Source organism: Mytilus californianus, unplaced genomic scaffold (genome assembly GCF_021869535.1).
Source record: "Mytilus californianus isolate M0D057914Y unplaced genomic scaffold, xbMytCali1.0.p SCAF_4, whole genome shotgun sequence".
Lineage (NCBI taxonomy): Eukaryota > Metazoa > Mollusca > Bivalvia > Mytilida > Mytilidae > Mytilus > Mytilus californianus.
In genome coordinates this window covers 112,394,807-112,418,722 of record NW_026262690.1, presented here as the reverse complement: position 1 = coordinate 112,418,722, position 23,916 = coordinate 112,394,807, and the positions used below count along the sequence as shown (strand labels likewise).

At 32.2% G+C, this 23,916-nt stretch overlaps 1 protein-coding gene across 2 annotated transcripts in view; it reads right to left on the bottom strand.

Moving 5' to 3' along the window:
• The window catches only part of LOC127739165 (ryncolin-4-like), a 32,169-nt gene extending 8,597 nt beyond the window's left edge, over window positions 1-23,572 (bottom strand). Inside the window, exons 1-3 of one of the 2 annotated variants that reach the window (XM_052250763.1) lie at window positions 23,408-23,572; window positions 8,449-8,596; window positions 4,099-4,235 (exon numbers count right to left, since the gene is read on the bottom strand). In XM_052250763.1, the coding sequence (XP_052106723.1) occupies window positions 4,099-4,235; window positions 8,449-8,587 (276 nt within the window). In that variant the 5' untranslated portion in view covers window positions 8,588-8,596; window positions 23,408-23,572. Of the gene's footprint in view, window positions 1-4,098; window positions 4,236-8,448; window positions 8,597-12,207; window positions 12,320-23,407 lie in introns of those variants that run through there. The other variant, XM_052250764.1, reaches the window with a different exon arrangement.
• Between the last annotated feature and the right edge of the window lie 344 nt (window positions 23,573-23,916).

Sequence of the window (23,916 nt, the reverse complement as noted above, 5' to 3'; positions counted from 1 at the left end):
AAAGAGCCTGTTCTTCTATCATTGCCTCCTGCTTTAGTAGCAAGGCCTGTTTTTCAGCAAAGGCTATCTGAGATCTAGCAGCCTCTGCTTTGGCACGCTTCCATCTGTGCAAGACTTGACATGTCAGAGACGTTGGAGCTCCCACTGTGCGAGGTTTTCTTGCCCTTAGATGTCTTGGTTTTTGTAGATTTAGCCTTTGTCAGGGTGAGGCGATGCTCGTGTAAGGTTTCAATTGCTAGGTCAACTTTAGACATTCGGATATCTGTTGAAAGTTTACACGTATCAATGTCTTGAAGGCTGTCTAACGTTCTTGTATTTTTAAGAAATTTCAAGTACTCGTATGTGAGCCGCCGATAATTAGTACAGGCTTGTACAATTCTATCTTGTGCTGTTAGCAATTGTTGGAGGTCGTTAGGAGGCGTGGTCGTTTCCAATAACTGAGATTCTAGGTCTGACCATAGGGCCTCTAAGTCATGATAGAACTTGTCACGTTTTTCTGTAAAAGCTCCTTGTCCCTGTTCTGTGAGTTCACGTACTCGCCTAGTCTCGGCATCTTCATCTAAAGGTGTTGTAGTAGACGGATTCTCTATTTGTTCTTTAGAGACGTCTCCCTCTGGATTTTGAATCTCGTCTTGCTGTTCCGCGTGGCTGGGATCCATGATGTAAATCAACTAACTGTAGGCAATGTTTGTTCAACGTTGTTGGTTTGCTGCCTAAGACACACAAGCTGTGTTGCGTAGTGTCAAGGTAACAGCTACGAACGATGCTCCGTTGTATTTCCTGTTCAGGAGATGTGTAGACAAGTTGTTGTCAATTTACTAGCACGAAACGTCGTTGAAACTACGTTATAACTTATGGGTCTGCTGACTGTCGTGGAGTGGCGTACGTTATCCAAGAAAAACAACAGGCAAGTCGTAGCTTTTTCACTGTACTGGCCGGACCAGCGAGTTTAACCAAGATGACTGGGTTTATGTAAAGATAAAACAATCAGGAGCTGACTTTTATTTTACTACCAATCCAAATGGTGAAAAACTGAAAATACAAATATAAATACAATTTTACAGTGTGTTCAATGATAATTAAAGTCCATTAAAAATACGGATAAACAGTTCGTAGATTTATAAAGCTGTTAATGTTCTTTATAATAATAAATAGATGAATATTCTTGCACACGTCGGGTTCTGTCTGAATTAAATTGTGTAATCGCAGATACGAACAGTTTGAACGGTTAAATGTTCATAGTTTCTTTATAACATAGGAAAACATATTAAAACAGTTCATCGCTGATGTAAAGACATAATTTGTAATGTTTTAAAGGTAACTCACGCTGTGGTTAGCCACGAATTGTTCCTTTGGACAACGTGTCCGCTGAATGTTCCTTTGTTGTGCACACGGCCTGCTGAGCAGTTTTTGTCACTCAGAAGAGAGGGGAAAGTAACATGGGTTCCTACACTGTCCTGTATAAAACTCATAAAACTGGAGCATATAAAGTGATGTACGCAATGAAACATAAACAATATAAAATGATGATCACATGAAGAACAAATGATGAATGAGTTCCAGAACAGTAGTAAAATATATCTTATTTTACATTGGGCCGTTGAGTATCATTTTTTAAAACTTTTTAGGATTTGCGATATGTGTGTTTGTCCGATCCGTATTCTGCCTATATAACAATAAGGCATTATGATTTACAATTGGATACATGCTCTCTCCATTTTCTTGCCTTATTATTGCAACTCTTACTTTGTACAGTGGTATATAGAAAAAAAAAGAAGAAAAGCGCATAAAGGACAAATAAGATATCACATAAATTGTTATCACGGTTAAGTTTGATTTTGCTATTTTGCATGTTATGCAGCTTAATGTTTTTTAAATGTAAACGAGTTTGAATGAGTACGGAAATAAAATAAGACATAATGAACAGACGTTACACAAATCTGATGTCAGGAGTCTGTAATTCAGTGGTTGTCATTGGTTGCTGTATGCGAAAAGATTTTTTCCTTTATTGATCTTTGCATGAATCAGAAAATGAAAGCCATAAGATAATCTATAGTTGGTTACATCGGCGTTCTCTGGTCTCTGATAGATTTTTCATTGGCAATCACACAACATCTCATTATTTATACAACTTATTTGGAAGATGTGACATCTTTTCAATCATTCTTATGGGGATCACGAATTTGGCCTTATTAAACCTTCTGGTTTTGTTGTATTTATTTTTTTCATTCTTTTTTTTTTTAATTCGTTATTTACTGGTAAGTTGTTCTGATAATTAACCTACGAAATTTAGGGAAGAGATTCAACGCTTTACATTTTGAAGATGATTTGAAAGCTCGAAAATGTCATGTTTAAAGTTTTAATAACGATGACTCATATCCTACTATACTTCTGTGTCTTGTTATGTTGTAATCAAAATAGAAAAAAAAATATTGAAATGATATTTAAAATATGATAGCAATTTCCTCCGATATTAAAGTTTCACGGGGTTTTCTGCTGTTAATTTCTTAAAAGACCTCTAGTAAAAGTAATTTAAATAATATTCAATGTACACACCATCTTGGCACAGAAGTATCGATAAGTCTTATCACAATAAACTCTAGTATCAAGAAGTTCATCAACAAAATTTATTTTGATCGAAAACAAATTTGTTTTTTTCAGCTTTCCAGTTTAACATGTTTAACCGTTTTGGTGTGAATATATAACAATGATGTTCAAAATTGCTATCAAATCTAGTCTAGATTTAATAGCATTTTTGACATTAATTTAAGAGATCTCATGCACATACTGATAGACGAAAAAACCACTATTTTGTGTGTCTTTGATGAGGTTTACGTTTTAAAGGGCTTTTCATCGATAGCAATAAGCATCTCGATAAAGGTGAGCAACAACTCAATAGAAGTTGTTGACTTAAGCTTTTTTGTCACCGATTTTATGCATTCGGTACATCTTAAAACTGAATTTAACTTTTGTTTTAAAAAAAATTATTAGAATACGCAGAAATTAGAGTAAATTATACACAATTTGTTTCGAAGTGAAAACAGATAACCATGTCCATTTTGGTTTTCGTCTTTGTACGAGTAATTTGTATGTATGTTTGATTTGTTTGATTTTTGTTTGTAATTTGTGTTGTATGTCTGTGATGTATTTTTACACAGTTTTGACTGCTGGATCCTAAATAGTGTTACATTAACCTATTATGTCAATTTTATCAATATAAAAGATCTATAAACAACTTTCATACAAGGGGAATTTTAGCTAGCTTTAAAACCAGGTTTAACCCACTATTTCCCTCGGCAAATGATTGTACCAAGTCAGGAATATGGCAGATGTTTTTCAATTGTCCCGTTGATTGATAGCGTCAGTTTTGAATGGACTTAAAAGTAACATAAAAATTATTTCCGTACTCTATGTATACATTACAACAACATTATTTTTATTTACCTGTGAACGTTATTTTATTTGGCGGCATTTTGTCCAAGGTAATGGTTGTCTTTCTGATATTGTTTTAGATCTAACCCCCTTGTTTTATTAATTTTTTATTTACATTGTGTCATAGATCAAAAGTATTCGTTCAGTGTATGTTCACTTGTTTTTGCTAATATGTCTTTTGATTGAGTAAAGCCATTTCAATTGATATCATATAGTGTGTCTTTCTATGCTGTGATGTTACACTATTGTTTTGGGTAGGGTGAAGATTGGCGCCTATTAAAACGTTTAAACCCGCTGCATTTGTTTGCACCTCTCATAAGTCAGGATCCTGATGTTAAGTGGTTGTCATTTGTTGATGTGGTTCCTAAGTGTTTCTCGTTTCTCGTTTCTCATTTTTTATATAGATTATACCATCGGTTTTCCTGTTTGAATTGTTTTACACGAGTCATTTTTGGGCCCTTTATATTTTGCTGTTCGGTTTGAACCAATGCTCCGTGTTGAAGGCCGTACTTTGACCTATAATAGTTTACTTTTACAATTTGTGACTTGGATGAAGAGTTGTCTCATTGGAACTCATACCACAACTTCTTATATCTATTTCCTTTTTTCAATTTGCTTTGAAGTCATTTTTTTGTATTCTTTTTAACAGTTTACATTGATACAAACCGTCCAACCAACAGAGTCATTAGTCTTGTCACAGTACACTTTCATTGAAGCTGAGTTGTCGGGGTAAACTGTGTACACACCACTTAATGCAATTTCAGGAAGATCATTGCAATCCAATAGTTGAAGTGTGTTGCTTTCTAAAATAGGAATAATAGACTTCTTTGAAAAATGTATGAAACGTAATGCACAAAGTGCATGGGTACACTTTATATTTTTTGTAAACAGTTTCTGGTCAGAGTAATTTTATTTGCGATAAAGTATGAATTTCTGTCGTCACTTTTGGCACCCATGCATTGTTCTTAAAATTGTTAAAACAACGAGGCTATTGATAACAAAAAATGACACATCAACTTTTGATGTGTAGTATTGAACTGTATTCAATCTTCCCGTGAACCAATTAAGAACGTTTTAGTTGCTATTGATAGAAACAATAACTAAGGGTGAATTTATAATTCCTCTTTACATATTTCTGCACAAATGTACCAAATATAACAATTGGGTAAATTCTTTGATGGCAATCTTTTATGAATTAAAAGAGTGTGACACATTATTATAATATTTGAAATTACGGATTAGGCAACCAAACAAAAACATTTGAATTAATTTTGTTAACGTTTATTCGTTCTGCATACTATTTTTGCCATTAAGAGAAATTATCATAACATCAAATATTTCGAAAACTCAACAATTTATTTGCTCCATTCATAAGATATTATTTTGTTTCCATAAAGCGAGTCGTGAAATTAATTACATAAATGATTAGGATTTTCCGACGGCATGAAGTTCGATCTCTGCTGAAATCACTGGTAGTTTATTGTCTAGTCAACTACCTACACAGCTATCAGTCTCCGAGGGTATCACCAGCTCAGTAGTTAGTACTTCGGTACTGACATGATTCATATAAACCTTTCTAAAATTGTCCGTTAATAAATTTTGAAATTATTAGAAACTTAGCTTGAAACTCCCTCAGGCAAAGTTGACCTGAGATAGATTTGGCTTTTGATTTTTGGATCTTTTTTTTTGGTACTGTAGCTCTTCAACTGTTTTGGTTCCTATACATTCTTTGCATTTCAAATATTCGGCTTTGAGCGTTCCTGATGATTGTAAATTAAGAAAATCTCTTCGGACGCATGACATTTATATAACGTGTTGTTTTCATTTTCTACAACACAGCTCGGCACTTACTATGGCAAATATAGTCCACTTCATTGATCATATCCCATTTAAATTACCTCTTAAGTTATGTTAAAGAATTTATCTTTGAAAAAAAAAATGAATACTAAGAATAAAGGTGTGTATAATGGATCGAGAGGAATCTGAAAATATATTTACTATCGTTATTGATGGAACTTTTGTTGAAGGTAAACAACTTATCCCTGTAAATTGGTTTAAATATTCATTTGCATATTTGATAAATGTATTATTGTTACGCAAAAGAGAGGCCAAAGATACCAAAGGAATACAATACTACTTAAAATGCGTCATTATATAATAACGTTTCTTTGGAAACAATATTTTGCTCGAAAAAATATTACATTACAATACGACATGAAATACAAGATGTTTCCAAACAGATAAATATCTATGAAAAATATTACATCATTTTTCGTAATATTTGGTAATATAAAAACATACAATGTATAAGCTTTTGTTTGTGGTTTAATATTTATTAAACAGATATGTCAAACTTCAAACAAAAAATGCAAACAAATCTGGCAAGCAGAAATGATACCAATACAAGTTTCAAGGTGAAAATAAGGAGATGTTGTATAATTGCAAATGAGACAACGACTCATCAAAGTTTAAATGAAGTGGTTGTGAGCAATTATAGGTAACCGTACGGCTTTCAACAATGAGAAAAAGACCATACCGTATGGTCGGCTATAAGATGCCCCGACATAAACAAAAATATAGAACAATTATATTGAGAAATCTAACAGTCTAATTTATTACAAAACAATTTACGAAAAACAAATATAACAGACATGAACCAACGACAAGAATCACTTTGATGTACATTTCTTTTAACTTAAAGTTGAACCATATAATAGTAAAATAAAGTAGTCTTTGTTTGATAATGGGTAAAGATACGTACTTACAGCGTTTGATTTTTTTTTTTTGATTAGCAAGAGACAAATTATTTGAAAAGGAAATTTATTTAACATCTTATGAATCTTACTGTCTGTACTTTTTTTCTAGACACGGAACTCGTATGGAACTTCTTAACGATACTTAAGGAGATTTTTATCGCTGCTGTATCATGGAAACGACGCCAACAACGACAATATGCAACACTTGATTAAACCTCCATCACACTAGACACAGACCATGAAGATCCCACTTCGATCTATAAAAAAATACAATCGTAATGAAATCGTGGTAAGGTCGGCTTTGATATTCAATATTTTATAGTTCATACTACGACCTTGCTATGATCCTGATAAGATCCTGCACCGTATTGCTACGACAGTAACACGTTCTAGTTACGATCTTTTCACGATCTTGCTACATCTAATAAGACCTTACCACGACTTACACGATCTCTGTACGCTTCTACCAAGACCTTCTCGATCGCATTACGATCTCAATACGAGTCTACTACGATTGAACCAAGACTACACTACGATTCCACTACGTTGTCACTACGCTCTTCATCCCTATGAAAATCTTGACTTTCCCATTGTACACACCAGTTTCCTTGTATCAAAAACACTTGAAAGACCGTTGTGTGAAATGTAGAAGTATCAACAGAATGGGGTCGTGCAATTGTCCTGGGAAGGACGTAGAAGAATCGTAGTGAGGTCGTACAGAGGATGACAAGCGCTTAGTAGCAGCGTATTATTGTCATCCTCATCATAGTATAATTGTATCAATTTCGTAGTAAAAGCGTAATAAAGACGTAGTGAAATCGAGATAGTCTCAGTGAAACCGTAGTAAGGTCGTAACGAAATATTTTTCATTGGCTTCCCCGATTGCACCACGTTTCCAATACGATGCTTCTACGCCCATCTCGATCTTACTACATCTTTACTACGACCTTCCTACGCTTCTACTACGACTTGTTTTGGCCACGACTGCACTACAAATGTTTTGAGCATGTTCAAAGTTGGTCGTGGACTTCCACGATCATGAAGATACGTCCTTACTACGACCTTACTACGACCACCACGATCTAACTACGACTTTCAAATTTTTTTATAATAATTTTATATTTATAAGATGGTAGCGGGATCTTGGTCTTTGTGTGATGGGGGTATTAGTGCAGGGTTGACGCAAACATGTAATTGACAATTAACAGCTTCTATTGATAGAAATATGAGAATTTCTTATTAGTTGGAATCTATCTTTTATAAACATAATTATAGATTATGTAACACACTATTTGTAGATAAATAAAGGCAACAGTAGAATACCGGTGTTCAAAAGTCATAAATCGATTTAGAGAAAAAAAATCCGGGTTACCAACCAATTCGAGGGACACATCGAGGAAAACAAATGAACAACAGGAACACCGAAGTGCAACAAAAACAAAATAATATCGCTAAAACACTACGTGACAGAAATACAGCACAGACACACGCAGGAACATTCATAACAGAGAAACGCACAAACAAATAGTCGACACAACACCACAGAACAACAACGAACATATTCTTCTTCAACGAAAAACACCACAGGATATCAAAAACAGTGACACGCTTACGTAACTAACATGCAATCTGGAACTTTTCACAATTATTTTCACAATATTAGTCCAAACAATTTTCATGACAATACTGATATTGAAAGGCAATTTTATAATCATTTTGACTACAAACGATAAGACATAACAGATTATCCAACCTAAACAGTAACAGAAACAACAAAATGAATTCATTAATGTTGGATGTACAAAACACCGAGACACGCCGCACAGCAATGTAAATTCATATTCAGTATAACAGTCATATTCGGTAATATGACAATGATGGTATTGTAGGGCAATTTTATAATTATTTGAATAACAAACGATACGACATAACACATTATTCAACCGAAACCATAACAGAAACATCAACAAATAAAGCAGGACATTAGTTAAACTAATTTGTTCAATTGGGTTCCGTACACGAACCGTGTACTTTCTAAAAAAAGGACAGTAGTTGCATGAAGATGAGGAGGGAATCCGTGGACGTTGGGTTTTGCTTTATTTTGTTTAATAATTCCTAATTATATATATTTTGGTGTAATATATAACATTACAAATATCCCCCGTTCATATTAAATTTCTGAAAAATGTACATGCTTGAACAAAACGCTTTACGATATGAGGAGCCATGTTTTAAAAATAATTAAAGAAATGATACATACCTAGTAAAGGGCATTTTGGTAATTCAAGCCTTTGAATAACAGACATTCCTTTAGATCGCTCTGTTGAAGGATAACATTGTGAATTCATTATGCATTTCTGTGTATCATCTTCGTAACTGGCTACACAGCATTGGTTCATAGTGGAGCACTGCAATGTACAGTCAATTCTAGATTTGGATGAAACATGTGATTGGAAAACGTTGAATCCTTCAGATAGATATGTTGCATTTTTTTCTATACTAAATCTTTTTATTTCCAAAGAAGTTACACCAACTCCAAAAAATATGACAAGATATATAGAATTATAATCGTGCATGATTCAATGCGACGAAAGTAAACGATTTAAACAAAAAATTTTCTCACTCTACAAGAACTCGTTATGATTAAGTCTATTACATGACAATACGTAATCTGAATGTCTCGATGTTTTAAAGAACCAGTAGAATCTTGTATATCGTTTATTGAATGCTATGATATACTGGGCGGGCTTAACACTCCATTCAAATGTAACACTAGCTTAATACAAACAAGTCAGATAGGTATATTTGTAATGAATTGGATAACAAATATATTATTTAATTGATTTTTTAGTTTCAGACTTGGATTAAAAAAAACAAATCATCAACCTTTAAATGGATTTATCCGTGTCACTTAAACTTTTTTAAAAGAACTGATTAGAAAACAGATCATAATGTCTTTTGATAAGGTTACTTTAATATATGGTGTCCGTTTGCAGACTGTGTTATTGATAATGCATCACGTTGACTGTGAGCGTCCGTATTGGGAAAGTACCGCCGATAACCTCGTTCTGATTTCAATGACGGAATTAATGAATATTCATTGAAAAAGGAGTTTGAATAAAACATGTAAAAGGAATTATGGGGTAAACGTCAATGAGATGGTCACAGATCGCAATAAGGGTCTCTATTATTTCTTTATAACGTTTGATCTCATTGAAAAAAAAGTCGCACTTATTCTTTTTTTCAAATTGTTTGTGCGTGTAATGTACAGTACAAGTCCATCAATTTCTTCAAAATTCAGAAAAATTTACAGCTTACAAATTTAGCCACAACACATCCATACCCCTATGGACAAGTCATGAGATGTTCCGAAAAATGTAAATACTACCTTTTGGAATCTAGCTAAATCATGTACTAATCATGTAAAATAAGACATTTGTAATTTTATTTCAATTCATCTTTCATTTCCATCCCATAAAACTTAAAACTAAATGAAAAGGAAAAAAAAAGAAAGAAAACATACACAGCTCTTTGGTTGGGTTGTTGTCTCTTTGACACATTCCTCATTTCTATTCTCAATTGTACTATAATTAAAGGGAACTACGAAAATGGGGGTCATTTATTCATATGTAAGACGCGTAAATATTCAAATGATATGGTGTTCATCTACATGAATATCTTTCAACATGGTTACGACTTCATGCTATATATACATCTATCTTTGGTGATGATTTTATCTTGACGATTAATTCGTTGTTCTTGCAATATTTTGTTTTTTTTTTGTTTGCATATTCAAAATATAACATACACAGGATCCCGCTAACATATTTAACCCCGCCACATTCTGTTTGTATGTTCCTGTCCCAAGTCAGGAGCCTGTAATTCAGTGGTTGTCGTTTGTTGATGTGTCACATATTTGTTTTTCGTTAATTTTGCTGTACATATATTAGGCCGTTAGTTTTCTCGTATGAATTGTTTTACATTTGTCATTTCGGGGCCTTTTATATCTGACAATGCGGTATGGGTTTTGCTCATTGTTGAAGGCCATACGGTGAACTATAGTTGTTAATTTCGTGTCATTAGGCCTCTTGTGAAGAGTTGTCTCATTGGCAATCATACCACATCTCCTTTTTTATATTTACGAACATTTGTCTAGATTTTGCGATAACTGACTATATATTTATTTGGTGTCTATACAAAAACAAGCTCTTAAGCACAGCGAGTCTGAAACTTTTGTAACATGAATACACTGTTACTGTTCTGTAGTTATTGTGCGAGGATTAATCTGTTTGTTAAAGGATAATTAAGTCAATTTGAAATTCTTATCGTAAAAATGTATTGCCTTTTATCAAGCCGAAATCTTTTGAATCTTGTCTTGTAATAACATAAACGATAGCAATTCATTTACACAATATGCACATTTGACACCTAATATATATCTAATAACGCTTATAAAATTAAAATTAAACCTAATAAAACGATGACGATTTGGAAAAAATATGACCTAACAAATAGGAGTAAAATCACAATTGTTTAATTGGCACTTTTCAAAAATTTGTGCAGAATTTATCTTTGATTCAAATAAAGAAATACTTGGCATAAGTAAAGTTTTATCCTGTCCAGTACTATAGGGAAAGTTTCACATAAGATAAAAACCATCACTGGAAGTTAACCAATCAAATTTTCACACCTTTTTTTTTCCCTATTTATAAGCTTAAGTAGCCATTTAACCTCAAGTTTCCAAAAATATTTTATAGAAACACCGAATAAAAAAAGAATTGTGCATTGAAACACCCAAGATATATGTATATGACTCAGAATTTTGTTTATTGCATTGAAATATATGATTAATAATCTTCAACTGTCAAATACAAGGCAATATTTATTTTTAGACGCTTTTTATGTATGAAACAGGATATGACGTACTATGATTTTGTGATATAACACCTTAAGTCATTTCCGGACAAAAAATCTGGGAAATGTAATAAGGAAAAAAATTGATTGAATGTTATGGGAATTTCCCCACTTTTTAGTTAACAATTAAATCTGAATAAAGATTAAGGATTATTAGTGGTGAAGTTTATACCTTCAAAGATTCTACGGACCCATCACGAGTTAGTTGATTGATATGGATACATGTATTTGATTAACAGATGACGACGAATATTGATTAAATAAACTGTTGTTTTGTCTTTTGGTCATTTTTCGTTTTTTGATATGGCATTGTCAGTTTGTCATCGTCACATGAGTTTGAATATTCCTTTGGTATCTTCAGCCTTAATTGGATTGAAATGAAATCCAAAAAATGAGACAATTTTGGTATGCTGTTTGTTTTTAACATTGACCAAAAAATCCATCTACTTCAAGCTTGATGATGACACATACGTTTTGATGAAAATGACAGTGTATACTATTTATATTGAAGCCATCACATTGTTGGTATATGCTCGTAAAGTTTACCGTCTGACAATTGAGACCTTCGTCATATGTATTATTCATTGAAGATTCCTATTTGGTAAATAGGTATGATTTTCAGATAATTTGACATACTTTTTTGTTTTTCCACACATATACAAGAATTACATTTTACTTGTTGAAATTAGAGAAATATACTTAAACTTAAACGGACTATATTTTTGACTTAACTTTTTTTATAAAACTAATGAGAATAAATGTTTTGCCATTTTACTCTTCTTCTTTCATGATTCATTGGATGATTGCTAGTTTTTCATTAAGTTTTTTTTTTGTTAAGTTTCATGATATATAAGATCATTTGTTTTAACCTTATATGACACACACGGTCAGTGTGTGCTTCTTTCATGGTATTTTGTTAAAAACCTGACATTATGGTAACCCCCTTGTTATATCAATTTTCCCTTATGAAGCAATAAAACACACAGCAATTCCACTTGGCAAAAACAATTCTAAGAATTGCTTATTTTTAACGTGGTTGTCGTTATGTTGTAGTATATGTAACAAAGAGATAAAAGTTATTATGAAGATTCCCATATATATTTACCTGATTTTAAAATAAAAAGTTCTATAAGAAGCCGGGAATCATGTAACTACAAAATTTAGAAAAACGTCTAAATATGAAATACAAAATGCTTCAAGATGGATCTATCTTATTTTAAAGGGGCAAATTAGAAAATCCTATGAAAACAATACATTTGTTACACCTCTGAGATCATAAAAAATACAAATCTATAAGATTAAGTTAAGTGATAACGTGCTGAAGCTTTTCATATGTATATTAAATTGTTAACACAAAGATTTCAAACAATGCAATCAGACCCATATTTCGATTACATAAGACCTGAGTCATCAAGCTGAGGTAAAATGATAGTTACAAATAAAGTACTTTATTTTAGAAATACAACATTGGCTACATTGTTTAAAATGCATATACCAAAGTATGGAAGTATTTGCTTTATTTTTCATTATCATTGATTCTCGTGCACACACACACACACTAATTATGTAAGGATTAAACATTATCACTGAACTAGTGTCACTGTTTTCTCTTAGCTTCCAATAAATATTGCTTTAGGATTAAGTTTTACCAATTTGAAACTTATATTTTTCATGAAATGACATAATTTTTCCATTTTTTTATTCTTTGAAGGAAAACTTTTTTTGAAAATGAATTCACCCAAGAAACATAATATAGCTAGGAAATAGATGAATTCAGACAACAAAGACAAATTTATAGCTTTTCATGTTGCATTTTTAATGCCTTAATTTCAAATATAATAGTTTTATTCATTCGAGTCAGTTCTACAAAACATTAGATGATATAAAAAAGAAGATGTGGTATGATTACCAATGAGACAACTCTCCAGAAGATTGATTCTTTTTATAAAAAATATAGATTTCCTCAATTTTACACCATATGCGCAGTTCGACACTTAATATATTTCTAATAATGCTCGAGGCGTAGGGTATAAAATATAATAAAACCCTAACACAAACGAGAGAATTCGTATTTCACAATATTTTCTAATGCATTTATTTTTAAACCGATATGCATTCCTCGAATACAGTCCGTTGATAATATTTACAATATCAATATGTGTATGCAGACAACCTGCTGATCGGTTCATATCACAATATGTTGAAGTTCACATCATTCCATTTAGACCATAATCATCTTTCACTGTCGTACAAGTGAGAGGTTTAGCTAGCTATAAAACAAAATTTAACCCAGGCTTCAAAACTATTGTTAAACTACCTATTCTACAAGTGGCGTGAATCAGATGTGGATACTTCAACATTCCAAAGATCTTTTACAGTACATACAATTTAAGACTTTTTCATTTTGTAATAAGATTAAAACATTTGACTTTTCTACACATTACACAAGTATTCCCCATTCCAAACTAAAAGACAAATGAAAAAAGTTGGTCCAGCTTTATTTCATAAAAATGAACGGCTTACGTAGATACAAGTTGCTTGTATTAGGGAGGGATGAATCGTACTTTGTATAAAATCACTCTGATTCAAACAAAAAATTATCTTTAACTGACATTATCAAGATGCTTGTTTTCATGATTGACAACATATTTGTTACGTTCGGATGACGTGTTTTTAACAAATAATCGGCATTCCCATGGGAACCAATTGTGCTTCTCTTCTCGCCGATTTGTTCTTTTAATCATATGAGGCTGACTTCATACAGGTACTTCTAAGGAAGAAAGAAAAAATTTAGCCGTATCCTTTAACTTTACTTTCCACTGCTAGTATATAGATGATGTTCTCTCACTAAATAATTCAAAATTTGGTGACAATGTTGAACGCATCTATCCCATCGAACTTGAGATAAAGGATACAACAGATACAGTTAAGTCTTCCTCATACCTTGACTTGCATCTAAAATTGACAATGATGGTCGGTTGAAAACAAAACTTTACGACAAAAGAAATGAATTCAGCTTCCCAATTGTGAATTTTCCATTTCTTTGTAGCGACATTCCAGCAGCGCCTGCATATGGAGTATATATCTCCCAGTTGATACGATATTCCAGGGCTTGTATTTCCTATCATGATTTCCTTGAAAGAGGGTTGCTACGCACAAGGAATCTATTAAACCATGATTTCCAAGTGGTGAAGTTGAATTCGTCCCTTCTTAAATTGTACAGACGCCATCACGAGTTGGTTGACCGTTATGGAACGTTGTTTCACAAATGACAACGAAAATATTCCAATTGTTGTAACTACCAATCCCGTTCCCTTTTCCCCGAATGTGACCTACCGAATAAGACTTATCAACGGGTTTGTACTAACATGAGCAACACGACGGGTGACACATGTGGAGCAGGATCTGCTTACCCTTCCGCAGCACTTGAGATCACCACCAATTTTTGGTGGGGTTCGTGTCGCTCAGTCTTTGGTTTTCTATGCTGTGTTTTGTGTACTATTGTATGTCTGTTTGTCTGTTTCTTTTTGAGCTATGGCATTGTCTGGTAATTTTTAAATTGAATGTCCCTTTGATATCCTTGCCTCTCTTTTAATCCATTATTTACTACATAAGGAAATGCCTGTACCAAGTCAGGAATATATCAGTTGTTTTAAATTCGTTTGCTGTTTTCGAGCTTTGATTTTGCCATTTGATAAAGGACTTTCTGTTTGGAATATTCCTTGGTGTTCGGTATTTTTGATATTTTATGTTCCGCTGCATCCCCTAAAAATGCATATAATCCTGTTGAAGTTCACACAGATTGCAAGTGTGAAAGTAATTATAATAATTATAATAATAAATACTTTATTTAAAGAGGGCAAAATCAGTCAGTACAATACTTATCTCCCCTGATGACCTCTGAATAACTCAAAATATAATACAATAATATATACAAATACATGCATACAACTTTTATGCAAAACATATGGTAAACAAACACAGATTTTAAGTGTAAAGTTTCATGAACATACTTTCTTAATGATGTACTAGACAAATATATGGATTTTTAGACTATAGATAAATTTCGGTGATAATCATTATTTGGTTGGTTTAATAAAGTTACATGTTGTATATGAGTTTGATAATTAGCGTTTTTGTTCTGAAAACAAGAAATTATGATACCTTTATTTGAACAGTTTTATCTTTTCTACCTTTTTTTATTTCTACAGGAATACTGCTCCAAAGAACAGTACCGGAATATTGAAATGTCTTTTTCATAAAATTTGTTCTCGGACGTGGTATGAAAAGACAATTATTGTCCGATGAACGCAAATAATATCTTTCATTGACATTTTGGTTATTGTTAAATAATTAACACAGATAATCAGGTGCAATACTATATAAACACTTATACATTAATACTCCTTTGTGATATATGATTCTTTTTTGAAAAGTTAACCTCCTAATTGTTTGAATAAAGTTTTTGACAGTGTATCATATGCTTTGTTAAGAATGATTCTAGCTGCCCTTTTTTGTCGTTTAACATGTTTTCCATATTTGAATTACTTGTATCTGTCCATAGTGTACAGCAATAATCAAAGAGAGGAAGTACATATCCATTATAGAATAAACATAAGCTTTTTTTGTGGAATATAATGCTTCAATCGATTTAGTAAACCTAGTCTAGCTGAAATTACGGTACATACTTTGTTTATTTGCTTATTCCATGAAAGACAATCATCGATTAAAATGCCAAGTAATTTTTCACTGTTTACATTTTGTAAAATAATTCAACTGTATTCTATCTTCAATGTTTCTTATATACTTTGAAGCTTCCTGTGTGATCCAACCATAATAGATTTGGATTTTTTAAATATTTAAAATCATATGATTATTTTCACACCATATTTTAAAAGTTACACCAGGTACCAGGTCTAAAAGAAAATAAACCAGATGCAATTTTTCTGCATAAATATTTTCGGTGTATTTTGACCGAGTTATGCCCGATGGTAGCTATACCTCGTGCTTCAGAAGATTTACACAACCTTTTAACAGAAAATTAACAGAAATTTACCGTCTGAATATGGAGTTTACCACTGAATCAAGTGCATTACGATATTTCATCACTGCAGATAGTTAAATTTACCGAAAAATGAATTAAAGTGCGAGGCTTGCCGAGTGGAGAAATATCGTATTGCATGAATTTCGATGGTGAAATCTGTTTCTCTAATGATTTAAAGACGTTATTTAGAGATACTTTTTCACTTATCTGCAAAAAATGTATTCTTTACACATGACGTAATCAGACATGGTCGCCTTTTTTTCTTGTCGTTAAAATAGGGTTATCAGAGGACAGCAAGAAAATTCGACGCCAATATTTAAATTTTGACCAATGAAGATTTGGGATCAATACGCTAAATCAAAATCGCTACGCCAGACGCACGTTTCGAAAACATATGACTCAACAGTTGTACTCGAATCAAAACAGTTGTACTCGATTAAAAACAGTTGTACTTGAATCAAAACAGTTGAAATGAAACATCAATAAAGAATTTTAGGCGCCAAAAAAATGTAAAATTCTAAAAAATCTGACTAAGGTCATTGGTCATATTTAATAAAATTACCCATACATCTTTACTCATTGCTCCTTAAATAAACTTATTCTTAAAAGTGATCAATGAATCGATAAGTTTTAAGGATGAATTCATGCAAATGATCCATAAGTTGAGATGCGCCAGTCATTTCAATAAATCATAGTAGTTTTTAGCGATGGTGTTATCAATGTTTCATCGACATATGAGTTTGAGTATCCCTTTTGTATCATCCTTCTTTCTTTAACTGAAATGAAATCCTAAAAATATGTAGAAACAACATTTTATGTTCTCTGTCTTTGTTGAAACATTTACACAAAAAAGCAGTCTGCATAAAGCTTGGTGCTGACAACACATGTATATGATTTTAATGAAATGAAATGAAAAATGAAAATAATATTGAAGCCAGTAAAAGTTTTGTATATGGTAGTGACGTTTACCATCTGCCAACTGAGACCTTCATCAGTGATATCGTGTAAAAGCGTGTCCTGTTTCAAAGCATTAGACTACTTAGTTTGATATTTGATCATAAAGTATATTCATATTCAGTTTGATATGCCTGAACAAGAATTAGAGTTAAAGATTCCATGTGAAAAAAGATAAAATATACTTAAACTTAAACGGACATGTTTTTGAATTATGTATTTTTCTTAAACTATTGATGTGACAAAACTTTAACGGATTTTGTCCTTGAATTAAATATTTTTCTTAAACATTTGAGAATAACTTCTTATTCACGTAAATATTCTTCTTCTGTGATTCGTTTACTAATTATTATTCTTTCCATTAAGTTATATTAGTAAAAGTTTCCTGTTATATGAAATCATTTTTGTTTTAACTGTATATGATAAAAAATGCCAGTCTGTACTTTTAGAGGTTGTTGTTCAAAATCAGACCATTTTCACGCACCCTCTACATATGGTTTCTGAAATATTTCAAAGAACGTCCGAATATTAAATATAAAATACTTCTAGATGGATCTACTTTTTTTTCAGTGACAAATAAGAAAATCCTACAACATCACTTTAAAACAATCTTTTGTTACTTATAGTAATATATTCATTTTATCCAAATGGTTCTTTAAAGCTTCTTGTCATTACACGTCCCATCTTCATCTCACAAAACAAGGGAAGTAATTCGGTTAATATTAGAAAAGCACCTAATAGATGTTTCAATCCAATACGTCTTTAAGTGTTATTTGGTACATTTACTGAATATTTTTTAAAGCATTCAGACAGCATGAGAAATATTTTTTTTCAGATTTGGTCAAATAATTACGTTTTAAGACTTGTCATAAGTACATTAAAAATTGTGTTGTACTCAGACTCTAATTTAGATTATCAAACAAAAACGGAGTCATCAAATTGAGGCAAAGTGATGGTTACACATGAAATACTTTATATCAAGAATTCACATGGGTTAAAAGGTACAAAATACACAAACCGCGGTATTAAAGTATTCGTTTTATCTTTTCGGTATCATTGATTTACATGTACACAATTATGTATGATTTTCTGAAGTGTGTGAATATATCGCTTTATGTATAAATTTATTTATTTAAAAACATTTTGTTTTAGAACGTAAGTGTAGTTTAAATTATTTTTTTCTTCAGGTAATTAATTCGCGATTTATATGCCATAGGCTTAAATTGTTACAGATACATTTAATTAAAAAAAAAGAATGCAGTTTTACCGGATAAAACATAGAATATTATTGTTATCATGGGAATGTAATGAATGCTCCCTTATGTTCGTTCGTACCTTTCGTCAAGATATCTCTAATACTATGACTCTCATGGATGATTATAGATCACCATAGAGCCTTCAAAAAGACCAAATAACACATTTGAAGGAACCATTGAATTATTTCAATAAAAGGTAAGATAAAAATATTAATATAATATGAACTCTTGGCTTAGGACATGCACATAGAGTATGATAATCCTCTCCTCCTTTCAAATCACATTGAGCTTTAATAATGGATTAACGTATTACATTTTGTTCTTTTGATTTTGTTTGACATAACGACATTTCTATATTTCCCAACAGGATCTTGAACTAAGAACATATATTAGAATAATGATAAGATGTGGTATAATTGCCAATGAGACAACTCTTCACAAGAAACCAAATGACATAGGAGTTAACAACTATAGGTTACTGTACGGCCTTCAACAATGAGCAAAATCCATAGCGCATAGTCAGCTATAAAAGGCCCAGAAATGACAAATGTAAAACAATTCAAACAAGAAAACTAACGACCTGATTTATGTAAAAAAAACAATGGACGAAATACAAATATGATATACAGCAACAAACGACAACCACTGCATTACAGGCTCCTGACTTGGGACAGGCACATACAGAATGTTAGCGGACACACAACCCTCACCCTTACCTGGGACAGTGGTGTAACAGTACAACGTATGAACAAACTATAAAAATCAGTTGTTTCAAAACAGGACATATAAAAATATTAAAACACTAAATTTTCAAGAAATAACGTTATTTTAGTAGTACAGATATATATTTATTCCTTTTGTTACTTAAATGGAAAAACAAATTGTCACTGAAAGAACTGGCGGTACATTTGGTTCTGCTCCAAGCAGAGCGGTGCGGCTTAGGTACATATATTACAACATAATAGAGAATTCTTGATACCTCAAGTTCATAATGATATACATTATAATTTTAGCAATATACGTGATATACCCGCTCTCTAATCAAAATAAGATTTGTAACTTTGCTCCTTTAGATTTGTTTGTCGTGGCGTCGACCAAAAATAAGTATCACTTCTTCCTTTAAAATCACCCGAGGAAAAAATTGTAGCAATGAGTTGCATATAGTATGATGTTGTCATTGATAGTGACATGTTAAGTTATCAAAAAGCCACTAAACGTCCTAAACGATAAACTAAGTCACACCAACACATACTTAAAAAACGTTTTTTTTATATATATTTAGGGAATTTCAGCGATGGAATAGCTTACCCGTAACCGGTACTCTTAACGAAGCGGCAATGGAGTTGATGAATAGACCACGTTATGGCTTTCAAGACCATAAGATACCTATGGGAGTGGTCAAACGTATTGTATTAGGTATTGTTAAACGATGTCATCATATCTATATTCTGTTCAATCATTTTTCATAGTACTACCAATGTCCCGAGGCCTCAGTTCGAGGGATGATATTTTGACTGATCTAAGAAATAATGTGCTACATTATCTCTTTATTACATACATACAAGGATGTGTGGAGTGTAACAAAAACACACACAAAAAGAGGAACATGATAAATGTATTTTTTATAATCATTTACTGATTTTGAGGCATTAATGCATTTAATGTTAAACCTTTGTTCGGTGTTATCTTTCAGCAAGGCATGTCGCATTTATATATCATTTTATATTAAAGTCATCCAATTAGACATAATTTGAAGCACCAGTTTTTGGTACTATCCTATATGAGGGTCTTGGTGGAGTCATTCATTTTTCTCTATTCTTTTTTTTTTGGCCCGTTATTCTCTATTTCTCAGTATATTTCAGCACCCCAATATTCTCTATTATTATTCCTTATTTTGCTGTCTTTTGTTTCTGTTATCTTTACAGAATATACGGGTTATGTTCTTCACGTATGATGGTATGATACTAAGCCCCTAACGGGGAGATTGTGCTTGATTTTCATATGATGAAGCCATGCTCTATCAATCAGTTTAATTGAGGTCTAGAGCTGGCATGTCAGTAACTGCTAGTAGTCCTTTGTTAATTTATGTTGGTCATTGTCATTTTGCTTAGATTCTTCTGTTACCTTTTCTAACATCTAACATACCTATATTGACTTCTTTTCAACTGAGTTTTACTGTGCGTTTGTTTATTCCACATTGGCTAGAGGTATAGTGGGAGGGTTGAGATCTCTCAAAACATGTTTAACCCTTTGTAGTTGCTTAAAAAGGTACCAGGAAGCTGGTCTGTCTGATATAACATGATAAATTCAATTTCTTTCACACGGACAAAGAGTAGCATATCAAGGATTAATGTATGATAAAAATAGTATATATATATACAGGATTGAGTGTGGTTACTTAGTGTTGTTATGTGTTGTGGTTGTGAAAAAGATAAGATACATGTATAAGCAGTTTTATGTATAGATAAATGCAGTTTAGTTTCTTATTTTGTATTTAGAACTTCAATTTTTGTTTAAAACAACAACATATTCAAAGTGTTGAAATCCATTCAAGAACTGTTCTATGAAGTATTAGTATATCGCCAAAGCCTTGCTTTCAAAAATTGTATGCGCCTTTGTTGAAATGTGATGATGATAATTCTTACATATTGCAGGTCGAAAATGGAACAAAAAGTACCACTGTACATGCCCGAGGTTAGGGAAAGGGTTGGTGCCTTCAAATAAGTTTTACTCCGCAACATTGTGTATGTGCCTGTCCCTAGTCATTAGCCTGTAATTCAGTAGTTGTCGTTTGTTGCTGTGTATCATATTTGTTTTTTTTTTTCATAATTTTGTACATAAATGAGGCCGTTAGTTTTCTCGTTTAAATAGTTTTACATCTGTCATTTCATGGCATTTTATAGCTGACTATGCGGTATGGGTTTTGCTTCTAGTTGAAGGCCGTACGGTGACCTAAAGTTGTTAATTTCTGTGTCATTTTGGTCTCTTGTGGAGAGTTGTCTTATTGGCATCATACATGTACCACATCTTCTTATTTTTATACTTACATACAGAATTACAAGTTCTACAACTGATTTATCCGCAACTCCTGTCATGTATTGTCTATCTCTATTCAACTCATAGGAAACGATTTAAAATCGTGGTGCTACATGTAGCTTGCTCTGGTTTGCACTCTCCAAGGCTTTAGTTAAGATTCAATATAAACAATAGTTATCGTAAATCATCACATTTACCGTCATATGAAGGGGATTTCCGGGTCAATATGTATTCATATCGAATATTACAATGTAGGACCCTGTAAGAAAAATATCATCATTTTTGTATGAGATTAAGTTTAATAGATCTGGGAAAGGGTTGGATTTAACGAGTTTAAGTGGTGCACAGAAGTCAAAATAAGTTGATATTTTTTGACGATTGTCATATAATGTATGTCTAGTGAATACATCTGCCAAAAAAAAGACTTTAGAAATAAGTAAACATAAAAATTGCAGTCCGTTAATGGGAATCTTTGATAATAATTAAAAGTGATTGACAAGAAATTGACATTCTACAGAATATCCGGATCACTTTCTGAATAAGTACATTTTCTTCGTTTTAATAGTAATACCTTATCGTATGTAACATGTTTTTTTTTACTATTTTATCTGTTATTACCGAATTCGAAATGTTTTCTTATTTCTCATAGTTGCCATTCAGCTACAACGAATGCCATTACTGTTTACCCCTTTCGGAGCAGCTGTGTTCACTATAGTGTATAATACAGTTCGTGTTGCCCGATACTCAGTATTCTGTATAATTTTACGTAGGCTCTGAGACTGCTATTGTGTTATAGTAGTCTCAGGTAGGCTATTGCATATTTAGTCTTTTTATTTTACTCCAACTGATACATTCCCTTTTATGAAGACGTCTTAAGTAAGCAATCATCAATCTATCTAGATCATATTCCTTTTTTTCATCTTTGGTGGTTTTGTCAGTGGTCCTTTCAGTTGTGATTACTCATTGCTCATAAGGTGGATAGATATAAGAAGATGTGGTATGAGTACCAATGAGACAACTCTCCATCCAAGTCAAAATTTATAAAAGTAAACCATTATAGGTCAAAGTACGGTCTTCAACACGGAGCCTTGGCTCACACCGAACAGCAAGCTTTAAAGGGTTCCAACAATTACTAGTGTAAAACCAATCAAACGAGAAAACCAACGGTCTAATCTATATAAAAAACGAGAAACGATAAACACTTATGAACCACATCAACAAACGACAACTACTGAACATCAGTATCTTCCCATTTTTAAATCTATGAATCTAGTAGATACCAACATTGAACATTACGAAAACAACTTATTAAAAAACACTATCAAAATACACATATGATTAAATTTTTTTCTACACTTTACTTGAATAATATATAGTTACGCAAAGAAGGCTTCGACCATTACTTTTTTTGGAAAAGGGGTGGGGTGGGGGTGGGGGGTAATTCTAAATTTGCTTTCAAAAATTGTTTCGTACCATTGACAATAAGAGAAAAAAATAAATACGACATTGAGTTAGAATCTTAGTTTCTTAATTTTTTCAACGGAGAATGTAGGATAAGTTTGTTAAAAATCATGCCAGTACAGATGTGACTACTGAGTTGAAGATAACCTGTGGACTGAGATGTCCATCCCCCTAGTTTGACAACTTATTTAGTTTTTCATGATATTTTCCCAGTTTTTAAAATTACCCCTTCTTTTATTGTTTACATTTTTGAACCCTTACAGGTCTCTTTTTCCATGCGGTTTTATTTCATTATGAATGGCAACAGGTGAACTTGGTCTTACACGAGTGGAAATTTTATCCACATCGCTTTCAATGCTCCAGATTATTTATGTTATGAGGTGCAATGTTCGGCCCCCTTTCCTCTAGTTTTTAATCGGCCATACATAAGGTTAGTTTATTCATCTTTTTCTAAACTGAACCTGCTGTAATATCTATATTACAATGAATCTCCTACTATAAAATTTGTTTGCTCCCTGTTTGAACAAAATCAGATATGAACAAATTGTACTTACATTCCATGTATTAGACTTAGGTCACTGTCATTTATCAACTTAAGAAAATTGCAATCTATATAAAACACAATCAGTCATCTTCCTGCATTTACATACATATTCATTTAAATACACTAGTTTTCAATACAGAAAAAATGGCTGATATAATTTCCAAGTAAAAAATCAGAGATCGGATATAATACTTGTTACCGGAAAACAAATCTATTAATAGAAGTAAGTAAGTAAATAGTTTATTAAAGTGTCACATATTGATTGACATAAAAATAAGCATCATTATATAAATATATACACATCAAGCAATCAATATCCAGCCATAAAAACGGCTTATGAGACACTATAAAACTTAAAATTCTATAACAATTTCAAATATATCACTTAAAAACATACAAGTCACAAAATTGACCATTAAAAATTATTAATCAATATATTCAAATTATTATTATTTAAATATATCTGAAATTGTCTAATTCTTACTTTTTCTGATCAAATTATACTAATAAAACTCTCAG